Below are 17,639 nucleotides of genomic sequence, written 5' to 3' on the forward strand. Positions count from 1 at the left end.
CGTAGTTTTTTGAAGACCTGTAAGGCGTAGTTTTTGTATCACATATTTTTTTTTTCTGAAATATTTTATTAATTTTTTTGAATATTTTTTGGAAGACCTTTAGGTTTTTTAGAAATTTGTCAAAACTGTAAGGCGTAGTTTCGACAGGGAATAGAGAAAAGTTGATTTTTATAATGAATTTTATTGGAAGATTAAGGCGTAGTTTTTTCGCAATAGTTTTTTTCCATAAGACCTGTAAGGCGTAGTTTTTTTAAATTGGGAAATTTTTGGAAGACCTGTAAGGCGTAGTTTGAAAATATTTTAAAAGGCCTGAGGCGTAGTTTTTTTTACAAGAATATTTTTTGGAAGACCTGTAAGGCGTAGTTTTTTTAGGGAATATTTTTTGGAAGACCTGTAAGGCGTAGTTTTTTTAGGGAATATTTTTTGGAAGACCTGTAAGGCGTAGTTTTTTAGGGAATATTTTTTGGAAGACCTGTAAGGCGTAGTTTTTTAGGGAATATTTTTTGGAAGACCTGTAAGGCGTAGTTTTTTTAGGGAATATTTTTTGGAAGACCTGTAAGGCGTAGTTTTTTTGGGGAATATTTTTTGGAAGACCTGTAAGGCGTAGTTTTTTAGGGAATATTTTTTGGAAGACCTGTAAGGCGTAGTTTTTTAGGGGATATTTTTTGGAATACCTGTAAGGCGTAGTTTTTTTAGGGAATATTTTTCTAAACACCTATAGGAATCTACAAGTTAGTTTAATTACAAAAATGGCGTATACGTGTTGTCGGTAATCATACGCCACCTGGATTGATTAATTGAGAAACGAAAGTAAATATATATTTTATCTCAATTTTTTTGAATGTCTTGTAAAGTTCGTAAAGATTTCGTTTTTTACAAAATAAAGTTATCCAATATCTTAGATTTTTTGTATTAAAAAATCAACAAAATTTACGGAGTGTAGAAATTAGTATAAGAAATAACATGGTAATTTTTTAAGATGGTGGCAAGAGATCGGCGAGATTTAGGGATTAACGTTTTTATAAAAAAAAGAACAAAACTACTAAATTCTCATTGCGAAAGGTATTTTTGTCAAGGATATGCTTGAAGGCGGAAAAATAATGAGACGTAGCGTATACGTGTTGTCGGTACTCATACAGCACCTAAACTTGTATTAACATTTCTACACCCCAACAATGATCCTAATTACAAACTTTGGGATTCCAGCTCTATCAATTCACCCAAAATTTACATTGGTACCATTTAGTGCACATTTGTACAAATTCCCAAAACTTCCTACATATCCCAATTCTACACACCAACAGTGATCCTAACTCCAAATTTTTAGGATTGGTTCACCAAAAATTTAAATTGTACCAAATTTAGTACACTTTAGTATGAATTTCCAAAACTTCCTACATAGCCCAATTCAGCATCTCAACAGAGATCCTAACTCGAAATTTCAAGATTCCAACTCTATCAGTTCAGTCAAAATTTAAATTGTACCTAACTCGAAATTTCATATTAGGATTGGGATATGGATGGGTAACTCTATTTCCAAAATTCAGTGTTCCAGCTCTATCGGTTCACCCAAAATTTAAATTGTACCAAATTTTGTACCATACCAATAATGATCCTAAGTCCCAATTGGGATATGGTCCTCCAAAAATGTGTAAGCCAAAACTTCTTCCAAAATCCTGTACTCCAAAAGTAACAAAATTTCAGTGTTCCAGCTCTATCGGTTTACCCAAATCAAAAATGTACCAATTATGGTACGATTTAGTACTTTTGTAAAAAATATTACGAATTTACATTAAATATCTACATAACTCCAATCCTCCAAATTCAAATTGTAGATTCAGTACTTTTCATATAGTTTACATTTTCTGGACCTTACTTCACAGCTTTGTTGATCCAAATTTCGTTAAGTCAGTCAATCAGTAAGTTAGTACGTCAATCACTTTACATTCTTAAATATAATGAATGACATTTTTCTACATATATTACATTTTATACAGGTATATGAAGTTCTCGACGTTTCCAATTTTAGACAGCCGAAAATCTAAAAATTCGTTACACGGACCATCCTAATATACGATGCACCACTTTTGGGTACATATAGGAGGTACTGTTAGGATTTATATCATAACTCAATATAAATTCAAGAAATTACCGGTTGGTCTTTTTTTCGGAAAAATCAGAAGTCTCCCATTACACAATGCTTAATATAATTAATAACTATAAAAAATTAAACACATTAACATTTTTTTTGGAGTCAATCGGGGTCGTCTTTATTATGGATTTATCCCTAATTTCCATGAATGCTAAGACAACGTTGCCGACAACATATCGCTCTCATTTCTGACGACAGCAACATGTTGCCGAATTGGTTGGTTGGTATGCAAACAATGTTGCTGCTCTTGTTGTTGTTGTTGCTTGATGATTATCCAATGGATTTGTAAATTGTATAACAACACACGCGAAGTTATTATGAGTTTAAAATGCATTCGATAAATCGATAACAAACAAATTAGTGATATATGATTATAAGAATTACATGTATAATAATTATAATAGTTATTATAATAATAATAATGATAATAGCAATAATTTAAATAATTAAAATATTTAAACGCATTTGAAACACGTAAAGACAAAAACAATTCAAATAAAATAATTAAATGGGATTCATCCGATTGTCGGCGGTTTAAAATTATTCGTAATTTCCGGTTAGTTAAATCGACTCCCCAATGTTTATACACAGAACTACAACAACATCGATCCTTAGATATCATATGATAGTAGTGGTAGTAGTATGAGTAGAATAATTGTAAGAGTATTGGTAGTAGTATTTTCATCATCATCATAATCAGGGCATAAATAATTATACAAAAACACTGAATGAACTTAAATCTATTTGAAGATGTGGACAGCCTTGTATTGATTATTGACTTCCAATTTGGCGTTCGAGGTGGCAACGCCCAAAGGATTAGCAGCAGTGCATGAATAGTTACCAGCATCCTCTGCAATTGGAAAAATTAAAAATGTTTGCATTTAATCGTATATGATTTTTTTCAGAGTATGTTGTTTTTTTTTTTCTTACCTGGATATGCCTGGGGTATGGTTAGACGACATACACCATTACGATATTCAACAATATGCTTGGGACTGCATTCCAAATTGTAACCGTTTCTAGTCCATGTCACAGATGGTGTTGGATGCGATTGAACGATGCACTCAAATCGAGCAGTTTGTCCAATGGCAACAGCATGATCTTTCAAGGGCTATAAAATGAAGAGATTATTAATGATAGTCATAAAAAAAAATATAATTTTGGTATATGGTATTCAGAAATATAGGTCATCATAGAAAATGTATTTATAATAAAATATAAACAAACTAAAAACAACAAACGGCGATTCAGTCTGACTATTTTGCAAAAACAAATTTTTATAAAAATTCAGACTTAAAGTCTGCTATTGATAGAGTGCCTTCTGCAAGTATATTAAAGACAGAATACGTAGATAAAATATAAGACCTTCTTCGGGTTTTCTATTGAAGGAGTAACTTCCAAAAGGTCACCTTTCAATAGAAAAATCTTCAAATGGGCATCTTTAAATACACGATTTTTGAAGGGGTTTCTTATAAATTGAATGCCTTCAATGGCTTGCATAGACAGGGGACTTTTATAAGTGGAATATTTTTATGAAACGTGTAAAGATCGAAGACATTTCATGGGTCTTGTGAAGATATAATTTATAACTATCAAAGGGTCTTTTTGTACATTCAAAGTATAAATGAAATGCCTTCTATTGCTCTTTGATATGTGGAAGATTTTCTATGGGCAGAATATTTTTCAGGATACCAATATTCTATTCATATAGAAATACGAGCACATTTTCAATACGGACATACTAAGTACAGTTTGACGTACCACCATGTGTTGTGTTGTCATTTGCTAAAAGTGGAGTTTACTCTTCAACTTTTTTCACAATTCGAGGAGTCCTGCGCCGTACAGACCTGATTGGCGCCCAATTACTTATTTCGGCCAGCATAATTTTTGTCGCTCTTTCATATGAATAAAATATCTTATTTGGATCTCCAAGGCTTTATTTGGGTCTTGTATGAATGTTTTAAAGATAAAAGACCTCCCTAGGGTCCCATTTCCGTGGGTTTCTACGTTAAGATAACGTACTACACATATAAAAGATGTGTGAAATAGTTAAGATGTCAACAAAGGGTGTTGTATATAAACGTATATCATTGTCATTATTGTTAAAATTAAATTTCTGAATACCATTTCAAAATAATGTTGTTAAAAATTAACTTACCGTTATAAAGATTGGTGCAATGGGTACAAATTCTTCACGGCTATAATTTACTGGTACATCTTGTGGATAACCTTGTTGTCCTAGAAGATTTCATTTGAATATATTTTTATTAATTTCACTCAAATTTCTATAAAATAATGCATTGTCTTGTTAATTGCAACACTTACAGCTTTTAGGCACTTTGATTTAATTTTTTTATTACTTCTTCAAAGGATCAAGAATGCAATTAATCCTTTATTTGCAAGCAAGCATAATTTTGGGGGGTTCAATTACAAGTTTTTTTTAATTTGAACAGCATCACTTTTTATAAACACTTAGCATGCAAATTATTTAATTATTTTTTTTTCAATTATAATTAAACTCATTATTAAAAAACACAGTAACAAAAAAATGGGTTAAAATGTTAATTAAAATTATATATAAACAATCATGCAAATTTCCAGATGTATAATTTGATTCTGCCAGTTAATATCTCAAATTGGGTATTTGTTTCCATTTGGATGGGTGGCAATGATATCGTTTTTTTTTGTGACATTTAGTAGAAAGATCAATGAGTTCTATAATGATCTTAAGAGCGATATACATTGTTTTTAGTTTCATACATTAAAAAAAAATATATATTGAAAAGTTAAAAAAAAATGAATTGACTTTATAATAACAGTTTCCGATTGATAAACAAAAACTTAGGTTTGCACATTTTTTTGTCATTATGCAACCAATACTAAATTTGGTCAGATATAGAGTTGCTTCTTACAGTGGGACAAAATTATGTAAATACATTTAAAGCAAAATATCGAAATCTAAACCGATTTCATCGAAACTTGTCACATGTTAGGTTACACTTATTTCATAAAAATTTCGTCATTTTATATATACATACAAATATTTTGCAAATAAGGATATATAATATATTGGGAAAATATATATGGGAGCTATATTAATATCTGAAAATCTTTAAAAATTTAACACAAATCTTTCATAGACCTATTTCAGTACGCTGTGTCAAATTTTGTGAAATACTAAAACCTTCGTTTATTCTTTCAAATAAAGAAAAGGTACTATTTATATTTGGGCTATACCAAACATGACCAAACGAGGTCTCTTGTCGGTGTGTGTTTTAATTTTTTAATAAAAAAAATCAGTAAGTAAAAGACAAAAATTGGATGTGAGCGCCCACAACATTAGATATATTCACATACAAATTTTCATCGTAATCGGCCAAACCTCGAGGGTTTAGTGGACGAAAATATTATATAGTGGGAGATGTATCTATGTATATCTGAAACAATGTTGACAAAACTATCTAAATCTCAACCGATTCTCACAATTTTCAACAGATTTCGTCATTGGGCCAATTAAATAGGCCTATAGTACAGCCTATTAAAGTCATTAAGTTCAGCCCCCCAAAAAGAAAATATTAAGAAATTTGAAGTTATAAATGTCGAAAATTTGTTAATAAAAATTTCAATTTTATATAGGCATAAATATTACAATACAATACTTATATATATTATATTGGATACTTTTTTGGGAATCTCTATTAATATAAAAATATTTAAAAAGTGTTTCTATACTAAAAATGTCCTACATGATTTTCCTAACCGCTGGAATTTAGAAATACTAAAACCTTGCTTAGTTCTTTCAAATAAAGAAAAACTGTTATTCTTTTATATTTGGGCTATACCAAACCTGAAAATGGTGGTCGGTAGGAAAAAAATTTGTGTTGCAAAAAAAAATTTAATTAAAAGCAAAATGTGTGTTTCCCCATTGTAATTTAATTGTGTAATATTTTCCAATATTTTATTTATTGATTTATTATTTATTTTATTTATTTATTTTATTTATTGTTACTTAAAACTCCTTGTACATTAGAACTTTTTACCGGGTTAACCTACTTTATGAGGATTTATTTGACATATATGCAAAGGAAATGACAATTGAAACCCACTGGGTTAACGAAATCCGGTTAAATGTAAACGTACTGTAAACTTTATAACAATACATATGTGAAATATCAATAATCCACTGAATAAATGCTTTGCGATTAAAAGAAAATAAATTAAAGTTTAAAAATATGGCAACCTACAATATGGCACTGCTGTTCATTGTTTTGAAGCAATTTGGTGCAACAACTACAATAGATTACAAATAAAAGAACATTTTTATGATGGGAAAAACACGAATAATGGGAAGAAATCTGCGATTAAATTAAATAATTCACATGTTATTAGTTCATTACATAATTGTGTGCCTTTTAATTTAATTTCGATATTTTTCTCCCAAAATTCTTAAAGTGGCCAGTTATGATATGCTCCTACTCCTATTCTTCCTTCGAATCATGCACACGATAATTTTGAAAAAAAATGTTGTCACTTTATTTTTGTGCTTTCATAATTTTTATTTTTCTCTTGAGAGACAGATGCTCTTCCAAAATGTCTGTATTTCGCCTCCAAAATGCATCAAACTCGACTTAAATATTCCTTATTACCTTTATACATTCCTTGGCAATATTTGGTTCAGCATGCATCGTTATCAATAGGATTTCCAATGGCATTTTATTTGTTGTTTTCCAGTTAAAAATTTGCTCTCTGTCATTTATAATATTCTATGTATTGTATAAATATTTTTTCATAAATATATTTATTACTTATGTTTTTGTAGTCAGCTCCCTTTGAATTTGTTAGCGAAAATGTTCGCACAAAGTTTCATCTCATTCTCCTACTCCCTGTAATCCAGAATACCTAATTTTTCCCCAAAGCGGATATTTTCGCTTTCGGACTTTATTCAGAATAAGACGAAAGCGAGAATGCGAAAAAATCACAGGAAAAATATTGTTCAGAATAAGTCGAAGGGGAAGAGCCAGTAAATTCACGTGGAATTGACATCCAGAATAAGGCTGTATGTGTTTTGGGTTTTCCCTTAAACATCCTTCTAAAACGACATCTAGTGGGGAATATTGGCACAAACTCGGAATAAAATCGGGAATAAGGAAGGAAGTGTTCATATTTTTTACGTTTAGGCTGATGTTCGAGTTTTGGGTTACCTCCCGATGTAAAGTTTCAAAATGTCGATACACGTGTCATTTATTTTTACGCCCTCTATCACAATTTGTTTGAATTTTCCGATTAAAATTTTTTGTGTTGCGCATTTACTCCATTCGCTTCATATAATGTACAACTTTTCCACATTTTAAACATTTGAAAAGGGGTGTATCTATACCAAAATATCAAAACGTATCTTAAATCCTCAAAATACCTAAAATATGGTACAATAGTGATAATTTTGTCTACGAAGATTTTCAACCCAATGATATTCGACATATTTTTAAATTATAGTCAATAGGCGTGACAATTGTGTATAAGCTATGAAATATATATTGAAATTTGGGAGGTATTTTTATATGAAATCTAATCTATAACATTGGTAGGAAGATTTACTACTCAATGATAACATAAAATATGGTGGAAAAAACAAGTCCACAGATTGAAAAGAAATCACTGAAACCAACAATGACTAGTTAGCACCATTGAATTGCTTTAATGTAGAGGTAGTGAACAAAAATTAAAGCATACTTTGAGGCGCTCACATTTTTGTTTGTTCAATTTGTTGTCCATTGTGGTATATTGTTACAGACTTAATTTTTTCGTATAATATCATTTGTATTCTTCAAATAGATCAAGCTAGCTCCTCAGCTCCTTGCCGATAGTTAAATGTGAATAAACTCTAGATTATAATTGAAACATTAAATGGAATTAAAATAATACCAATTGAAATAACTATTAATATGTTCTCAAGAAAATGTTAACACAGAACAAAATAAACATAAACTTAATGATTATTTGAGGATTTTTAGGATAGGAATTTGAGTGGAAGGGAATATGTCAACTCCATTTTTGGGGGATAATTTTTAATTTTTCAGGTTTTGGGGGAATTTATATACACAAATAATGTTATGACATCGAAATAGTAAATTCAATCTTGTGGGGAAGGTAAAGGAAAAATGATTATAAACATCAAAGTGATAATGAGATCTCATACACATATTAATTTATGAAAACGATATTTGTTTAGAAAAAGCTTATTTTTGGGATCCAAGCTTTTCTCCGATTTACATTTCAATTGTTTTCAATCAATAATATTTGTTATTTAAAAACACAACATCAATTTTCTTCGTTTTTTTTCTGTTTTTCTTTCATATTGTTACAACATCAAAGAAGCCCATCGATCGATTGCTGGATTTCAATTTAACATTTAACAAAACCAACAAACCTGTTAATGGTAAACTAGACAAATTATTTAATGAATCCCCACTGTGCAAACGATCGATATTAATATCGATAGATTGGGTATTCGGTAAACTATAACGTTTCTTTAGTCTATTTGTTGCAAACGATGGTGATGGACACGATAGATTCGGTGTGATGGATCTATACGATGATGAACCTCCCCTGTAATGACCGCCAGCATCATCTGTATCCGAATAATAGCCACCATTTACGGGTGATGGTGTTATATGGGTACGTTCGTGCTGGACCGGTATAACTAGATCACGTCCACCCGCCAACGGATAGAGGTTTTTGCGTCCAGTTACTTTGGGAAAATTCTGTCTGTGGCTGGTCGGTAGTGATGATGATTGTGATTTATTCCATTGGCTGGCCACAAATTTGTGACCCTCACCGGGGAACAGTATACCAAATTCATAACCGAAATCATATTTAAAATAAACCAAACCAGTATTGGGATCAACACATTTGGTACCTAGTTCCACCGATTATTGTGTGTTTTTTATGTATATATAGAACATATAATGGACAATATTAACATTGTATTAAGTTATACCATAAAATTATTATTTTTTTTATAAAATATGTATTGTTGTTTTGTGTTGTATTGTAAAAAAAAGTGTTGAAAGATAAATAAAAAACAAGGGTTATGTAATAAAATGTCAAGCAGTAAAAATATAAAATTTGTAACTCCAAAACAAAAAACCAAAACCAAAAATATATTTAAACCAATTTACTCCAGTTACATGATTTTTTTCAATCACGTTTGAGGAATATAAAAAGTGTGATTTTCTCTATAGCCAAATCCTTTGAGCATTGAGCGGGGTTGTTGTTTTTTGTTAAGCTTAAATTTTGAAGAATAAAAAAATAAAGCTGTTAGTGTTATTTGTAAAAAAATAAATGCTTATATTTAGGACAAACAACCTGTCAAGAAAATGTTCGTATATTATCAAAAGTTGGGGAATTTCTTCCATTTAGAAGAAATTCATCAACAAGATGTTCTATTTTCTTGACAAACTGTTGATAAGCGGGAAATAAAACTGGAATACATTGGGTCCACTTGACAATTCACCACATTAACACATTTCCCCATATATTTACATTTACAAAAATAAAAGGTTCCCTCATCATATAACATAGGACGAAAGTCTCTTAAAAAAAATAATTTGTTTTTGCAAAATAGTCAGGCTGAATCCCAGTTTGTTGTTTTTATAAAAAACAACTATTTATTGGTGGGGAATGTATGACATTGTTTGCCGAGGGGTAAGGCAGGGAAGACTATAGTTTCGGATCACGCCACTGATCCTCATCAGTTCCCTTAGTTTTTTGTTGGGATATTTTCCCCAGAAGCTATTGCTTCTATACAAAAAACCTTTCATACCCAAATGTCTCGTGTAACAAAGCGAAGTACTTAGCTGACCAACGACATAAACTGCATGAGAATTTCGCTGGAGCCTCACTTCGAGGTTAACAAGGCATTTACAAACAATACCACACCTTTCCCACTGTTGTGTGTTGTCACATCGCGACAAATGCACACAACGACTTTGTTGGTGTTGCTAGTATACAGCAACAAACCAAACAGTTCAACCGTGCCTGCGTCTACAACTTCAGTAGTGTTGGCGGTTTATTTGGGATACCATTTGTATTTTGTTTTTGCAAAATAGTCAATATAGTTGTTTTATAAAAAAACAACTATTTATTAGTGGGGAATGTATGGCATTGTTTGCCGAGGGGTAAGGCAGGGAAGACTATAGTTTCGGATCACGCCACTGATCCTCATCAGTTCCCTTAGTTTTTTGTTGGGATATTCTCCCCAGAAGCTATTGCTTCTATACAAAAAACCTTTCATACCCAAATGTCTCTTGTAACAAAGCGAAGTACTTAGCTGACCAACGACATAAACTGCATGAGAATTTCGCTGGAGCCTCACTTCGAGGTTAACAAGGCATTTACAAACAATACCACACCTTTCCCACTGAATAATTCCCACAAAATAATTTTATATAATGCACATTTTGGAAGATTTGCTATACCCGGTGGATGCCGTGATTTTATGTAAGACTTATATAATACCGTGGAAGATTTATTATCTACCAGAATCCTATAGATGCTCAACTATAGTTAAAAGATCAATCGAAGTCAGATTTACATCCTCAGACTATGATCCAGGTCACCTTTCTTGGAATCTCTATGCTATTTTGTAAAGTTTATATCAGTTCTGTGGAGTTCGATCGCAAGGGTGGGGGAAATAATGTTTTTGTCTGTCCGTAATACTCTCCAGTATAGGGTGTATACAATCCACCATTCAGTTTGCAACACATGGAAATATTTGGGCACCAATGACCTCATAATGTATGCCTAACCATTGTGGGGTCTCAGTCGGTCCATCTGTCGGAATCACCAATGAGCTTTAATACTGTAAATATGTTAGGCATTGAAAACGGGACCACCACATTTTTGTTAATTCCGAACAAAGTGGCTGTTATTTGATAATTTAGGCTTTTTGAGTGCAAAATACTAGACTAGACGTAGATCCCATACTAAAGTCCCAATTTATGTATTTTGATTTGTAATTTTTTAACCGATATGACTACAATTATGCGGTTCGGAATTTCAATTTTTCTAATTTTTCAATATAAGTCAATGATTGGGTCCTTCAAATCTCCAGCCCAATTTAGGTATTTTGATCAGTTTTTGCCAGGTGGCAACAATAACTCAAAGTAGGTTCATATATTGACATAGGGTCTACATAACGGTCCGACCGATTTTAGAAATTTTTAAAGCTATACAAAGTTTGGCCCGCCCGTAATTATTCACCTATTTGATATCCTGGACTCATTCCAGGCACTCATGCGTGCCGGGCAGATGGGGGACAGACATTTGGAAATCAATTCCAAAATGTTTGAAACGGATCTGTGCAAAGTTACTTGGAAAATTGCAAATGAAAGATTTTTTTATTGAACAACTGTGGTCCTCCTTCTATAAAATACTTCGGAGGAAGTGTTTCTCTCATTAGAAGATCTTCAAGAGATATATGAAAGAATTTCTATCTATGGAAACAAATCTCCATTATTAGAGGATCATTGCTTGAGTTTATATGTCTATAGAAGATATTTATTTTTATAATTTACTAGTTTTCTAATTTATTCTTGTTTTTTTTATTTTTTTTAATTTATGTCGTTTTAATTTTACAAAAACTTACATTCGTCATATATTCCTCTAAAAGCATATCTTTCTAAAAAATATTGCATCTTTACCGTCTTATTGCACAACAAAACTGCAATACACATTACTCACAACAAAAAATATACAACAGCAACAACAACAACAACAAATTTACTCAACATCGTTCAAAGGATTTGCTTATAACAAAAAGTCACAGGCAAAAAACAAAACTCAAAAAAAGGACAAACGAAGGAAAAAAATAAAACAAATGAAAAAAACTCAAAACATAAAAATACACACACACAAACAACTACTTACCGTATTGAGATACCCGAGATTCATCATGATAAGCCTGTGGCCTATTGTCACCCTCACTGGGTGCCCGTTGGAAACCGGCACGATAACCCATTGGTGAGGCTGACGATCCATTGACTAGGTTCGATGTATTTTGGCTGCTGCTGTACTTGTGCATGTCTTCCCTAATGTTTTCGCTGAACTTTTGAGTTTTCTGCATAAACGACGAGTTCATGCTCTTGGCCTGATGTTCGGCTTGCGATTGCCAGCTATTGGCAGCATTATAGCCACCATCGCGGGGATATGTCTGTGGCAATGCCCCCTGATCGTAGTTGTTCGTTTGATAGTATTGTTGATTGGAACGCATCGACGAGTTGCGATTCAATGACTGAGTGCGATTCTGCTGGCCAATGTTGTTGGCACGATCACGGCGAATGGTCTCAACATCGACATGGATTTTGGTGGGCATTTCTGGTCCCCGGTCGAATTCCATGGGCGAGAGCACACGTTCATAGGCGCGTGGCAAGCTGGTGGAACGTGATTTTGGTGCCTCAACGTGACGGTAACGCAAAGGTCCCGAGGGTCCCATAGGTGTCCAGAGGGGAGCAATGCGAACCTTGTCGATTTCATTCGAATAGCCGCTGTCATGGAATTTGCCTGGTATGAATTTGGTGGGTGTAGCTGGTGGTGGTACACGTTGGCGACCAGGAGTGGCACGTGGTGAGGGAGTTGGGCTATAAGGTGGGAATTGTTCCATGGGTTGTTGATATTGGTATCCCAAGTTATTGTTGGCGTTGTTGTAGTTCTGATTGTCGTAGTGCATCACGCGTTGGGTTTGTTGCATATTCACAACACGTTGGCACGACTCCGAGGACTCCTTCATTTGCATGGAATTCTTGGTCTCGGTGGCCATGTGTGGCATATGCATGGGAGAACTAGCCACAGCGTTGTAATACATACCAGGTTGAGGAGCCACACCACGTGGTTGTTGTTGATGCAAATCTCTTGGTATGGGTTGTGGTGGTGGAGCAAATTGCTGCTGTTGTTGGGCAGCAGCAGCCAAGAATTTAGCAGCCACTGGTTTCGGTTTGTAGACCTGTTGAGTTTGGGCTGGAGCAAATTGGGGCTTGGGAGCTTGATAGCCACCAAATTGACGGGGTTGCTCAAACTTAGGCTTGGCAGCATAAGAAGGACCGGTTGTTGGTGGTGTAGGCTCGAATTCCATGGGTGATGGTGTAACCACCACAACGGGAGACTTATGACCATTAATAGTGGGCTTGGGTGTGGGTGGATAAACCACACGATAACCCTTAATGTCATTGTCCGAAGCACGTGACACCGAACGGAAACGTTCATCAACTTCGCTGCAATAGTCGCTGTATTCAGCAGCTGGTGTTTTACGTTGAGCCGGTATTGGGCTTGGTGGGGCAACGGGTCTATAGCCAGTAGGTTGTTGGCTAACTGGTTCGGCACCGAATGGTTTGGGACCACCACTGGTCGATGACATGTTGTAGGAAACATTTTTCGTCATGGATGTTACAGAGTAACCCTGTACAGGGAAATAAAGAATAAAAAATAGTTAAATTTTACAGCGTTATTTAAGTAATGAAGAAATACGAAGTCTTATTAAAAAACATTGACGTATGTATATTATTACTTATAATCTAACATTAACGATTAGTTTCAAATTACAATTGTTAAAAATTGCTATACTCAAAATGGTTTTGGATTAATCAAAAAATATTTACACAAATAGTGTTTTGCGGGATTGGGGGGCAATCACATGCCGTTGGTTAAACAAAAAACATTCAAACATAAATATAAACAAATTATCATTTAGGAGCCAGGGAACGTAGTTGTCGAATTTTATTATAAAAAAAAAAATTTTAAAAATATAATTAATTGACTCCAAAAGATTTATTTTTTTCTGATCGAAAATTCGAATTTTCCATAATTATTTTTTTTGTGATGATTATTTCGAAATATAGAAAAAGAATAAATGAAAATTCGAATATACAAAGATTTTTATTCCTTTAAAATGTATATTTCCAAAAAACAAGCCGCAAATTGTTGGAAATTCGAATTTTCGATTTATTTTATGCATATCATTTATAATGCAATATATGGGACTATGTACATATAAGGTACATGCACATGTGTCGAAGAATTGTTCTTAATTTAAACTTAGTGTAGTGTGTATTATTTGTTTATAATAACCATTACTATGGTATAGATTAGTTATACAGTGGTCTTTGTTTTAGAACATGGATATAGTCATTAGACTCTGAAGACTCTAAAGTTTGGAGACTAGATTGTAATCATGTTGTATGCGTGATTAAAATTCCACAGATCCAATTTCTTATATGACGTCCATCACAACTAAACATACTGAGTGGTACGTGTATGTATGGAATATTTATAAACGTATTTTTTTATTTTTAATTACAACTGTCAACTGTATAAAAAGGTGATGAAATGTACCAGGATAGATAAAAGTTTGATTCACAATTTTTTTAATTAAAAAAATAGGGGATTCTAAAATGTTAAAGCGTATTAATAAGTAGGATTAAAAGGAGAAACCCCATTCTTCAAAGAATTTCTAATATGAATATTTTATGAATATTAGGTTGGGGAAAGAGAAATCCATTTTTTTTTTTGTAAATGGTTTAAAACAGTTATGGTCGATTTTTAGCTCCTGGGCGATGTTAAGACTGCTAACATACCGGTCAACTTCAATCATTTCTCCGTTTTTATCGACATTTTAGACGACCGGCTACCTGTGCGAAGTTAATCTTTAACATCAAGAATTCCAGAACGTAATCTACGAAACAAAAATTGCACATTCGCCCATGTTCCGAGAGTTTTTGAATTCATATACTTTTTTAAATTCCCATGTTGTGCAAAATGGTGTGCTCAATTTCGAGCGAAAGTGCGACTCGAAAGCATAGCTGTGTTCAATATGTTACGAAAAGTGTTCAATAAAAAAACATATGTTTCATTGGAATTTGCAATTTGTTTACAAACAAAATTAAGAAAAAAATATGCCTGCTGGCTTAGTAATTGCCCTGGTTTCTACCAGAAAAAGTCTAATGATAATATAATGATACACAAGGGTGCCATTCCTGAAAGTCTCCAGTTAGCAAGTACATTAAGATTTCTGGCTGTTGGTTGATTTCAGAGGGTAGTGGCAAATGATTTAAATATAAGTGTTGATCGCACAACAATATATAAAATATTGTGGAGAGTAATGAAAGTCCTGAAAGACAAAGTGTGTGCAAGCTGTGGACAGCTGCAGACCAGGATCCAGCCATGATGCTTTTGTTTGGCATATGAGTGCAGCTAGGCAGCATTAACAAAAAAGAAAATGGTACGCAAAATAGTTGGCTTGTATAAGACAGTGGTTACGCTTTAGAAACATTTTTTGACGCCCTATAAACAAGTGGAGCATGGATCTTGTCAACATCGATATAATAAAGTGCACACATCTGCAAGAAATATTATTAAAAGGACTATTGGAAATCTTAAAAGTAGATTTTTTATAGATTCTATTTTTATTTTGATCATATGGTTTTTGAGTTGCCAAATTGATCTCAAATATGTTACTCGCTGTTTTTGATAAAATGAGCCCTTTTTTATTTTCTTTAATTTTACTATAAAAACTAATGTAAATACTGTATTTTTTAAATAAATATGGTAAAATCACGATAAATATTACTTCGGCGTTCTTTTTCAACTTGTACGTGCTCAGAAAAACACGTACGATCTCATTTCGTTTTCAATCCACAAGGCTATATGTGCTCGAATTATATTCCCAATATTTTTTTGGGAAAATGTTTCACATTCGAGCAAACTCGAAATGCAGCACATGGGCGATTATTGGCTATTACAGTATCGGAACCATACAAACTATTTACTATTTTAGCCGCTTGGCGTGCATTTTCGCCTTTGTCACAAAAAAACTGTAAAATTTACCGAATTTTCTCTTTGCAAAAATAAATTAGTTTACTGTGAAATGCGCATAAATCTGAAATTGTTTGATCGATACTTTACGAGAAATCTATCAGTACAGCCATTTTCTGACAAAAATAATAGATTTCTTTTTCCCCAACCTACTATCTGCAGAAGTTCTTATATACGAAGAGCTTTCTCATAGGTAAAGTACCCTAAAGTTTGTTTTACGGCATAAGGTGTATATATTATATATATACCTGCAGAAGTTCGTATATATATATCTGCAGAAGTTCGTATATACGAAGAGCTTTCTTGTAGGTAAAGTACCCTAATGTTTGTTTTTCGGCATAAGGTGTATATATTCTGGCGTTTTCTGCACAGAGTCCCCACCCACAACAACTGCAGGAATTATGCTTATTTCTGGTGGGAAAGTTTACTTTCAAAATTAATTTCCCCTAAAAATGAATTAAAAGTTCATTTTTCTTGAAGGAAAATACACCTTACTTAAATAAAAGTTCCCTTTTCTTAACGAAAAGTACTCTTGGCTTAAAGAAAAGTACACTTAGCTTAAAGAAAAGTAACCTTTGCTTAAAGAAAAGTACTCTATGCTTAAAGAAAAGTACCCTTTGCATAAAGAAAAGTACACTTTGCTTAAATAAAAGTACCCTTTTCTTAAATAAAAGTACCCTTTGCTTAAAGAAAGGTACCCTTTGCTTAAAGAAAGGTACCCTTTGCTTAAAGAAAGGTACCCTTTGCTTAAAGAAAGGTACCCTTTGCTTAAAGAAAGGTACCCTTTGCTTAAATAAAAGTACCCTTTGCTTAAACAAAAGCACCCTTTGTTAATGAAAAGTACCCTTCCTTAATGAATAGTACCCATTCTTAAAGAAAAGTACCCTTTCTTAAAGAAAAATACCCTTTCTTAATAAAAAGTACCCATTCTTAAATAAAAGTACACTTTCTTAAAAAAAAGTACACTTTTGTTAAAGAAAAGAATCCTTTCTTAAAGAGAAGTACCCTTTCTTTTAGAACAGCACAATTTCATAAAAGAAAAATACCCTTTCCCTTGAGGATGGTACCAGCTCTTTAATGAAAATGACAATCTCCTTAAAGAAAAATACACTTTTCTTAAATAAAAGTTCCATTTCCTTCCTTAAGAAAAGAAATTACACTTTCCCTAAAGAAAAGTACCCTTTCTTTAATTAAACGAACAGTTTTCATAAATAAATGTACCCCTTTCCTTAAAGAAAAAGTACCCTTTCCTGAAGGTTAAAACTGTTGATTCATTCTGAGGGAGGTACTAGAAGGCGAGGACCGATAGATCTCATTTTGGGATTTAACGTGAGCTTCATAAAAATATTACGAGTGCATCAAATGTTTTTTTAAATTATTATCTTTGGAACCTATTTTGTTAAAATTTATGCTCTCAACCACACTGTTTTTCAATTTTTCTTCAATCCGCTTTTCTTTAAAATTAAATATAATTAGCACATGCCATGTGGATGCTCTTTGGACATTTTTCCAATTGTTGTTGTCGGTATTGGGAACAAAATACATTTGAGTAGGTGAGCCACCTCCAAAGGTGAGAGGACTTTTATATGGAAGTTGCGTCAAACCATTGACCTACATTGAACAT

The 17,639-nt window shown here is 32.9% G+C and overlaps 1 protein-coding gene across 1 annotated transcript in view; it reads right to left on the reverse strand.

The window, feature by feature from the left end:
• Positions 1–2,818: 2,818 nt before the first annotated feature.
• The window catches only part of LOC133332059 (titin), a 139,275-nt gene continuing 124,454 nt past the window's right edge, over positions 2,819–17,639 (reverse strand). Inside the window, exons 15-19 of the mRNA XM_061540440.1 lie at positions 12,080–13,604; positions 8,580–9,068; positions 4,311–4,390; positions 3,083–3,263; positions 2,819–3,002 (exon numbers count right to left, since the gene is read on the reverse strand). Of these exons, the coding sequence (XP_061396424.1) occupies positions 2,893–3,002; positions 3,083–3,263; positions 4,311–4,390; positions 8,580–9,068; positions 12,080–13,604 (2,385 nt within the window). The 3' untranslated portion in view covers positions 2,819–2,892. The remainder of the gene's footprint in view (positions 3,003–3,082; positions 3,264–4,310; positions 4,391–8,579; positions 9,069–12,079; positions 13,605–17,639) is intronic.

The sequence above is a fragment of the Musca vetustissima genome, unplaced genomic scaffold (genome assembly GCF_032173495.1).
Source record: "Musca vetustissima isolate MV318-11 ecotype Yass unplaced genomic scaffold, APGP_CSIRO_Mvet_v1 utg1998, whole genome shotgun sequence".
In the NCBI taxonomy this organism is placed as follows: domain Eukaryota; kingdom Metazoa; phylum Arthropoda; class Insecta; order Diptera; family Muscidae; genus Musca; species Musca vetustissima.